Source organism: Gallinula chloropus (genome assembly GCF_964237585.1).
Source record: "Gallinula chloropus genome assembly, chromosome: 2".
Taxonomy (NCBI): domain Eukaryota; kingdom Metazoa; phylum Chordata; class Aves; order Gruiformes; family Rallidae; genus Gallinula; species Gallinula chloropus.
Window position 1 is genome coordinate 118,820,052 of NC_140086.1, and position 9,963 is coordinate 118,830,014.

Genomic DNA, 9,963 nt, shown 5'->3' on the forward strand with positions numbered 1-9,963 from the left:
TCCAAATGCACCGTCGCTAGTGCTTGCAGCTGCATCAAATCTGCTCGGTGCTTGAGAAGGAACCCCCCCCCCCCAGCTTCTGCCAGAGAGTTGGTGGCTTTGTGGTTCCTCTTACACACTTTGGCTGAGGTAGTGTCTTTGGCAGGGATGTGGCTCCTCACCGTGGGGCCATCTGAAGCAGCCTCCCTGCAGCGAGGGCATGAAACCCGGTGGATTTTAGGACAGCACTGGAGCAGCTTATGAAAGAGCTCATGCACTGAGGTCTCATGGGGCAGCTCTTCCTGGGGCTGCAGTCGTGCTGGTGGTGGTTCCCTCTAGCCAGCGGGAGCTTGCGGTCCTAAAAGCCCCGTGGCTGGAAATGCTTCTGCTGGCCCAGCTGCCTTCTGGAAGTCGTTCTGGCTGCTGACTCTCACACCCCTAGGTTTTTAGCTCTGGCTTTTTTCCAAGCTTTTACTTTTGTAAACAATCTTTTATCCCTTCTTTGGCAATTTATTGTCCCTCTGTGTCTGCTGTGGGTATACTTGTGCTTCCAAAATAAATAATTGAAAAAAAAAATGTGTCCACTTGAACATTGCCTGGGCTGCCAGTGCGGGTTGGAGACACTTGGAAATGCCTCTTGTAAAACAGCGAAGTGGTGCCAGGTGCCTTTTGCCACTCACTCCAGCCTCCCCCTCTCAAAGTGTGTTAGACCACCCGAGCCTGGGTGAACCTGGCATGGGTGCAGTGTGGCTTGGGGATGGGATGGATTTGGAGGATCTCCCAGTGCTGGCTCATTACTTCGCTCCATCTCATCCTGAATGGGAAGGTGCTGGGGAGACTGGCACAGTATTTGCTTGTAACTGCCTTTCCAGCCTAGATCATTTTTATAAGTCTCTCTTGAGATTACAAAGTATGACTAAAAAGGAGGCAGGGGAGGGGGAAAGACTGGCACCTGGAGCTGCCTGGGCTTTGCTGGCCACAGCACTGGGCAGAGCTCTGGAGGTCACATCTCGGTACACATTGAGATGTCCTTCAAACGAGGCCTCAGGGATCCAGGTTATGGTTTCAGTGTGCAGATGGGGCAGGAACCACAGCAGATGCCCAGTATAAGGTCTGAAAAATAAAAACCTCTTAGGAACTGGAAAGCATTCACATCCAGCCAGGAATTTCCTCTGATATGGTCTATTTGTTTGGCTTTTTAAAATTTCTTTAGTCTTTAAAGTAAAATAATTGACCGTGAAGAATTCATCACCCAAAAGGTGACCCTGTACCGTCAGCGCCATGGGTATGGCAATGGCTGCAGCAGGTCAGCCCTTGCTCTGAGTGGCTTCTGACAGGACTGCAGCTCATTTCTGGCACAAATCGTGCCACTAGCTGTACCTCTCCTGCTACAGAGCCATGGAAGGAGTGAGTACTTGGGGAAACACCTTTTCCAGAGAATCACACGAGCAGAGGAGCTGCTCCTCCAAATCAAACACCATTAAACTTATTGAGAGCTCTGCCTGGGGTGGGAGCACACAGGTCTGGGAGATCCTTGGCCATAGCCCTGCATGGGGACCCCTGGTAATGCTCTTACTTTCTCTCTTTGCAGGCTCAGAGACCATGGCGAAGGATGGGGCTCAAGCTCCCCACCCCGGCAGCCCTTGGGGTGCTGCTGGCTCTGGCCTTGCTGGCCCTTGCCCACCTGCCCCCACCGCCGGACCACTCCCCCGACTCACTGCCAGCATCTGACCCAACAGGTCTTTGTGGGGAGGTGGAGGCTCCCCTGCCTGAGGGACAAGCCCATAGTGAAAGGCTCCCCATACCCCCGGCTCAGCTGGATCAGGACCAGCCCCCTGGCCGGGGCAGGAGGTGGCAGCAGAGGATGGGGAGGCACACTCCCCCATGGCTCTCTAATGACGACCTGCAGAAGATGCAGTTGCTGGCCAGCGGGCGGGTGGTCTCCAAAACCCGCATCCCAGCCCATGGGCAAGTACTGCGAGTGGGGCTGCGTGCTGTGAGGGATGCTGAGGAGGACACCTTGCCAGCCAGCCCCGAGGAAGACTGCCAGGATGGGCACTGTGGGCTCATCAAGCGCCCTGGAGACCTCTATGAAGTGCTAGCCTTCCACCTGGACAGGGTGCTGGGGCTGAACCGCAGCCTGCCAGCTGTGGCCCGGCGCTTCACCAGCCACCTCCTGCCCTACAGCTACACTGACGGCTCCCTGCGACCCATCATCTGGTGGGCACCTGACCTCCAGCACCTGGAGGATGCCAACAACGACCAGAACTCCTGTGCGCTGGGGTGGCTGCAGTATCAGGAGATGCTGCAGCCCCATGGACCAATGCTGGTGGCCAGGGATGCTCCCTGCTCCAGCATACCACGTGGCGAATGGAGCCGCCTGGCCCTCTTTGACTTTCTTCTCCAGGTAGGGCTGGGATGATGGAGACCACCTGTCCCACCAGCTGTGCCTCCCAGTTTCCCCTGTGCCTGCGCCTGTCTTGTCTGACCATGGTGTTCTCCTCTGTGGGGTTGTGGTTTCTTGGGATGGATTTTCACTTTTTAGCTTTGTGGTCGAAGCATGGTCCGTCCTCAGGACTTGGAGGGGAAACACAGGCAGATTTCAGTCTCACACGGCCAAGCTTTCTCCCATCATGGCTTCGTTGGCTCTGCCTCATGCAGATGCCAGCAGAGGCTTTGGATGCAGCATCCCTAGGGACAAGTAGTGTGTTCTGCATCAGCCCTGTCAGATCCAGCTCCAGGGATACACTGCTGGTGCTGGAAATCAGGAACCCTGCCCCTTCGTACAGCACTGATTTCCTCCTCCCCCTCCTCCTCCTTGGGATTAATAGTGCTTAATCTTCTGCCTGGAAAATCATACCCTGCTGCTCCAAGGGATTACGACAGCGTTCCAGAGAGTTATCATTTCTTAGAGGGCAGCTGTGAGGAGGCAAAAGTGATTTCTATAGAAAAAAAAAAAAGCCTGTGTAGGCACCTTGGGGCTGGAGCTTTGGTTTTCAAATGAGGGGAAACTGCCTGAAAGGGCAAGTATGAAAATAAAAAAAGAAGTGAGGAAAGAAAGAAAGAAAAAAAGAACTATTAAAATATGTGTTTTCACTATTCTCTTTTCTTTTTTGGCAAAGCCTGGCCATTAATCTTTATAACCTCAGACTATGGCTGGCAGGGGTGGAGCAGACCTGGCTGTGCTTGGAAATATTTTAGCTGAAACAGCCAGAGAAATGAAAAGATTAACCACCCCCCCTTCCCTTCTGCAGGCCAAAATACCATTGAGTGCAATGGAAAGGCTGAGTCTCCAGGAGAAAGTATCTAGTTTTAAGGAGACTTTCCCTTAGAAGGCCAAAGCAGCACAAGGATAAATTCAAGGGCAATCCACAGGTTTTCCTCAATGACTCCAATGACATCCTCCCATGTAGAAAAGCCACGTAAAGGTGGAGAGGCACCAAGTCAGCAGGATATGATAGAAGTGAAATAGCATCCTTCAAAAATGGTTTTCACCTCCTACAGCCCTTGCTGTGGAGGGAGAAGCTGTGAGCTTTGAGCCCTACTGTACATTGGGATCAGCATCTTGGATATTTTCTTCCATTGGCCTTAGAATTGAGCAGCTTCTGTACTGATTTTTCTTGGTGTTTGCCATACGGGATTGCCCCTCTTGGGGTGAAGCTTTATGAGGTACATGTCAAGTCTGGTGGAAGGGGAGCAGCTGCTGATGGCTTCATCCTGCCCAGGAGAGCCAAAAATGCATCAGCTCCAAAGCCCTGCATCCACATCCCTGCCCTGTTCCACCCTCTTCCCATCCAGGGGGGAGAGCAAGGCGGTTTTCCCTGGAGAAAGCTGCCCCAGGCTGAGGCATGATTAGAAAGTCCCGTCAGACCCAAGGAGATGCTCTGGGGGCAGACAAGCCTCATGTGGGAGCAAAGAGGGGCTGATGTGGAGCTTGTCATGGGTTTGAGCTTGGAGGACAGAAGGTGCAGCTCATGTACTCGCGTTCCAGCAGTAAGATCTAGTGTCCTGTTTGTTAGAGCTGTTAAGGCTCTGGTGTGGAGGAATCAATACTGACATGTCAGCAGTACTCTCAGCACCTTCTGTGGCTCCACCTGGTCACCAGGTCCAGCCTCCACCCCACATCTCTGTGGGCCCAGCAGCTGTTTGCCTCAGCACTCATGAGCCTGGGGGCCTGAGCACATTTAGTTCCTCTGTAAATCATCTAAGGTTTGTCTTAACCTTCTGTGTGGCCTGGAAAGCATCTGAGCAGGTGAGAGAAACTGGTGCGCTGGGCTTCCCAGTAGGTAAACTGGAGGTGATGTGTGGAGGAAATGTGATGTTTCCTTTCATTTCAACGTGTTTCATGTTAAAAGATGCTCTAGCACTTTAACTGGTGGGTGTCCTGATGGAGAAATGCTGACCCAAGTGCTTCATTGAGCCTCAGGAAACAGGGATTTGTTAAGGGACTCTGGTGTGGGACTCGTCTTGCTTCTCAAGGGGTTATGAATATAACGGCTGCAGAAACCAAACTTCGTGCGTTCTGCAACATCATGTCCAGTGCTTGACTAGTTTTTGGGTTCAGATTGTAATTGGTAAGTTTTCTTAATTACCTTGATGAGAGGAATAGGCAGCTGTTGTGGGTCACTTGGCTTCCATTTGGTCATCACCTGTAGATTACCCCGGGCTCACCTGAGCTGCAGCTGGAAAGCTGAGACTTGCCTCCAACCAGCAGCATCAGGAGCCAGTCTGCACCCTGTGCCCTGGTGTCTGGTTTAGCACCAGCAGCTCTGAGCATATACCTATTTTATATATATATTAATATATAGGAGATATTTATATAGATAGATATATTTATAGGATGTCTCTTCTGTAATGTTCTAAGCAGGCATGCAGAGCTGGGGTGGTGAGGCAGCCCCCCTGCACAGCCGTGGGAAAGACTTGTCAGCAGCCAGTCAGGTCCTGCCTGCCCCACAGGCCACCACCAAGGATGCTCTGTCTTCTTCTGACAAAGCCATGGAAGCTTCACGAATACTAAGGCAGGGTTACTGAAGCTGGGTCTGACAGAGATTTGTTTCTTTTAAAACTCTCTCCTCCCTCCAAGGGTGCAGGTGAATCTCTGGAAGCTGCCGAGCAGCACTGGGATTTCTGCAGGGATTTGGGGTGGGAAGGGGGGAACTTGACAGCCTTCATGAGGAGACTTAGCAGCACCTGCAAATAAACACAAATGGACTTAAAACAAGTCACTGTGGCCCAACTTAAATGTCAGGCATGCTCTGTGTAATGAGGAGATTGCTTGTCCCCTTGCAGATCCTTTTCCATTCGTCTTCTTTCCATTGAGAGCAGCTCAGGTTACTGCAGGGATGGATGGAAGGGCGTATGTGAGCTGGGAGTCAAATCATGCAGGGCACCAGGGCTCATCCTGAGAAAAAAGAAATAAAAAAATCTTTTTGAGATTTCAAAACCTGTGTTTCCTTGGGTGCTTTTGGGGTTTTTTTTTCTGTTTTTACATTCACCACTGTATATGTCTTCCCTTAGTTTCAGCTGGAGGCATGACCTGCTCACTCTCTGCAAATAGAGTATGAAAATACCTGGGACAGAAGGTGTCTGAACTCCATCAGGAAAGCCTGTCACCATCACCTCTTGTTGGTGGCTTCTCCAAGCCAAAGGGCTTTTGCAAGTCACCTCAGTTTCTGAGTGATTCCCTGCCTCTCTCTCACTCAGTGCTGTACAGAGCTTTTTCTGTTTTCCGCCTACTGAGGGTCCTCAAAACCTTTTTATTTCCCTCTGAGCAAGAAAAGTTCACAACTGGACCTCTCTGCCTTGGGTGCCTGTTTCTGCAAGGTCCTCAAATGTCTCCCACAGGTTCATGACCGCCTGGACCGCTACTGCTGTGGGTTTCAGCCCGACCCATCTGAGCCCTGTGTGGAGGAGATGCTCCATGAGAAGTGCCGAAACCCAGTAGAGCTGGTCCTGGTCCACATCCTGGTATGTCCCCCATCCCCAGAGGCTTGCTCTGGGGATAAGATGAAAGTTCCTTGGAGTCCCTTGCAGGTGATGTTGCAGCCAGGGAGACGTCGGTCCCATGGCATTGCGGTGTCCCTGGTGACAGGTGTACCTGGGCACAGAGAGACTTGGGCTTTGGTGGCTGCTGGGCCCCCAGATGCTCTCAGGATTATTCAGTGCATTAAAAAACCAGCCTAAATTCCCAGACTGCTGACTCCCTGCAGTAAGTGAACTTCTCCTTCCCATTCCTCTGGCAGGTTCGGAAGAGTGCACCATCCCGCCTGGTGTTCATCGACAACGCGGGCAGGCCACAGCACCCTGAGGAGAAGCTCAACTTCAGGCTCCTGCAAGGCATAGACAGGTAGGAGAGGTGATGTGCACCCTCCTGGAGCACATCCCAGGTGATGGCTGAGCTCCAACTGTGGGATGGGCAGCAGCCCTGTGTAGCACACCTTGGTGCCACTCCTGGCCTCCCCGGTTGGGCACCCCTGTGAAGAGGGGCCACCTCCTACCCAGGACAGGGCAGGCTCACAAACCCATCACACATGTCCCTGCCTTGAAACTGGCTCTTGGTCCTGCTCTGGGTGCCTGATGGTAGTCTCCAAAGCCTATTTTCCCCTCTCTAATTGGCAGCTGCACAAAAAAACATGAATAATCGGGTATTTCAGCATTTCTTCCATTGTTGCCTGTCAGGCAGTCTGGCACGCTGTCAGCCCCTTGATTTGTAGCTCACTTGGATCCATTTCCAACGGAGCTTGCCGTGGGCAGAATTTTAAGCAGGATGCTCCTCACCCCATGCTCCTCTGGGTGGACCTGCATTTCTTCTCAAAGCACCAGGGTGGCCTTTGCTTGGGTGCTCCAGCTGCTACTGCCCTCCTCCCCACTTGGCCTTCCCTGAGTAACCCCTTCCCTCCCTCCCTCTCCTGCTCCTCCTCTGCAGCTTCCCGGCGGCGGCGGTGGCCACGCTGCAGTCGGGCCGGTTGCAGAACCTGCTGCTGGAGTCGCTGCGCATGGACCGGGAGCTCTGGGAGAACCAGGGAGGTGCTGAAGGCCTGAGACCCCTGCTCTGGACCATCGAGAAGCGGGCACGTGTCCTGCTGCGACACATCCAGGAGCACAACCTGACGCTGTTCAGGGACCCGCTGCAGTGAACGCACCTCCAGCCTGCACGGTGCACCTGCCACCCAAATCCTGACAGGGATGGATGTACCTCACACCCCCGGCATGGGCGATGTGAAACTGCGTGTGGGTGTTTGCCTCCTCAAAGGGTGTTTCCCCCCTGGCTCTGTAGGCTGCCCTGGAAAAGAGAATGGGATCGCAGGGAGTGGGAAAGAGGCAGAGGGGACATCTCCTGAAACAACCCACTGTTGCTTGAGGAAGGCAACATTTATCAGCATGGATTTTGAAAGGAGGGGCACATCCATGAGGTTTTTTGGGTGCCTTCACCCCCTCCACCCCAGCAACTTTGAAGACTGGAGGCACGGACAGTTGAGCAGCTTATGGGGACCGTGGGCAGGGTTAAAGAAGTGGTGAGAGGCACTGCTGAAGGCTGGGGGAACCCACTGGCAGTCTTACCATGGCTGACACTGGGCTCTTTTGATGGTGCTTTCACTGTTTCCAGCAGACTACAGGAAGAGAGGCTGGAGCAGTGTGGGGGAAAGCCGAAGGGACCTTACTAAGTGGATCAAGCAGGGACAAGTTGCCCAAGCTGACCTCTGCCTTTTCCCCCATGGAGGAGGTGATGTATACCTGGGAGTGGGTGCAAAGCACTGCCCAAAGCCAGGGTCAGGCAAGACTCCAGGCCGCAGGCAGTGCCTGGCAGCAGCTGCCCTACTGGAGCCTGTGATGCCGTCCCTGTGTGCCATGTGCCATGCTGCTGCCAAGGTGGCACTTTGGATGAGGGATTTGAAGGTTTCAATCTTTCTTACTCTTTTCCTTTGCTGTCAGGGAATTAAAAGGCAAACTTACCCCGAGCTCTGCTGCCTGTGAACCACACTCCTGCCTGTGCCCTTGGGCACGGCTGGGCAAAACTCTCCCAGACTCGCAGGAAAATCTTCTGACAGAAATGCCAGGCTATTTCAGCAGAAGGCAAATGAGTGCAAAACGCTTTTGCAGGATGCTGGCACCTTCAGCAGAGCCCATCCCGCTCCTGTCACCTCCTTGGGCTCTTGCCCAGCAATCCACTGTGACGGGGCACGGCAACATACAGGGAAGGGCTCTGTCAGAACCTCCCTTGCTCTCTGTGGCATGGTTCCCAGTTGAGGCATGCAGTCAGTGCTTGCTTGCCAGCAGCAGCTGGCTCCCAGACTGTGGACTGGTGATTTGCCACCAGGAGAAGGCTTTTGAAAGGGACCTCAGGGAGCAGCCCTCCATTTCCCCATGCTTGAGGCACACCAAATTGCTTGTGCCCTTGGGAAGTCTTGGTGAGACCAGCATGAGTACACCCATGCTCACAAGGACAAGCAATTACCTTTTCCCCCTCTTTTTCCTCTTGCTGAAGAGAAGATGAAGCGAGGCACAGGTGACATGAATAAACGAGCGCAAGTGCTCTCAGAAAGCATCAGCACTCAACACTGTGAGCACATCAGCATCCAGAGCACCAATAGTATCTTCCTGGAGTGCTGCCCTTCAATTAGCCATGGGAAAGCCTTTCCCCTCCCCCAGCAGTGTCTCCACCCCATTATTTATCACCCCACTTGCCACCCCACAGGGTGGAGGACTGTCGGGGCAGCCCCACTAAAGCCCACGTCATGGGGATTCGCTGTGGGGAGGTGAGCTTGGCCTTGTAAGCATAGAGGAGAACAGAAGAAGTCCTCCTGGGTCCTGGGGAGAGCCATGCCCAGGCACAGCTGTACTCATGAATAAACGAGACTAATAATGTAGCGTAATTAAATCCAGGAAATATGGTGTGAAAAGCGAAGTGGCAACGACAGCATTAGTTAGGACGTGGAGCATCAGTCATGGGCTTGGTTTTTTTTCTCATTAAAATGAGAAATTTCATTAAAACATGAAAACAGAGGTTTTCATCCTATATAAGCCAAGTCCTCAGTGAGAAGCAAGAGTAAGGTGGGGGCACTGTGTGGTGGCCAAAGCTGCTGCTGTGGGAACAGCAGTGTTTGCCTTGCCTCTGGTCTCATCTCCCACCTCCGGCTGCATCTGCTTGGGCTTAACTCTGCATCAGGCAGAGGGGATTTTTCCTGGGGTTTCTTGCATTCCCTTAGTTGTAGCATGTGACAGTTTGCTGGCTGAACACAGGCAGGGACATCTGCAAGCAGTTATGGATGTGGGGGGAAAAGCAATAAATCACTCTTGATTTAACGAAGAGCCGCGTGCGGCTAAAGGAGAGAAGCAAGAGCCATGGTCCTGCTGAGGCTGATCGTTAGTCTCCCCTAATTAGTCACTTTTTCCCTGGGCTTGGCTACACAGCCAGCAAAGCACACAGGCTCTGGAGCATGGTCAGGGCTGTTTGGGAAAACCCTGTGGACTGTGCTGGCCCTATCAGCCCTCACTGCATTGTGTCGGGTCCGGTTCGCTCCAGCCGTCACTGTGCTGCACCACACCTCTAGAATCCACCCAGGGCCATGCTTGACATGCGAGATCTCATCTCAGGAGTGATCCTGTTTTAACCTGGATTTCACCAGGGGTCACCAGGGATCACAGAGTTGCAGGGGTTGGAAGGGACCTCCAGAGATCATCGGGTCCAACCCCCCGGATCCTGTTGGGGTGGAGTGATAAAAACAGGACACAGTCCGAGCTGGCTGCAGAGCTGGGGCAGGACTGCTTTGGCTTTAAGATGGCAGCAGCCTGTAAGCAAGCAAAAAACCCCACCACCAAACCCACATGCAGAAATAAGTTAAGGCACCTTCCCTGGGCTTGCTGGAGCCTCCACAAACTGAATACCTCGTTGCTGAATTTAAAGACCACCTCTCCAGCTGCCCGCTGCAGCCCCATGGCACCAAATAGCCTTTGCAGCAGCCCCTACAGACCTCACAGAGCACC

At 53.1% G+C, this 9,963-nt stretch overlaps 1 protein-coding gene across 1 annotated transcript; it reads left to right on the forward strand.

Annotated features, from left to right (window-relative positions):
- Positions 1 to 1,591: 1,591 nt before the first annotated feature.
- On the forward strand, positions 1,592 to 7,115 carry GASK1A (golgi associated kinase 1A; the record flags this gene model as incomplete). The annotated part of the gene is made up of 4 exons (XM_084260662.1): positions 1,592 to 2,386; positions 5,824 to 5,946; positions 6,222 to 6,325; positions 6,905 to 7,115. 4 exons carry the CDS (start codon positions 1,592 to 1,594, stop codon positions 7,113 to 7,115), a joined length of 1,233 nt encoding a protein of 410 aa, XP_084116788.1.
- Between the last annotated feature and the right edge of the window lie 2,848 nt (positions 7,116 to 9,963).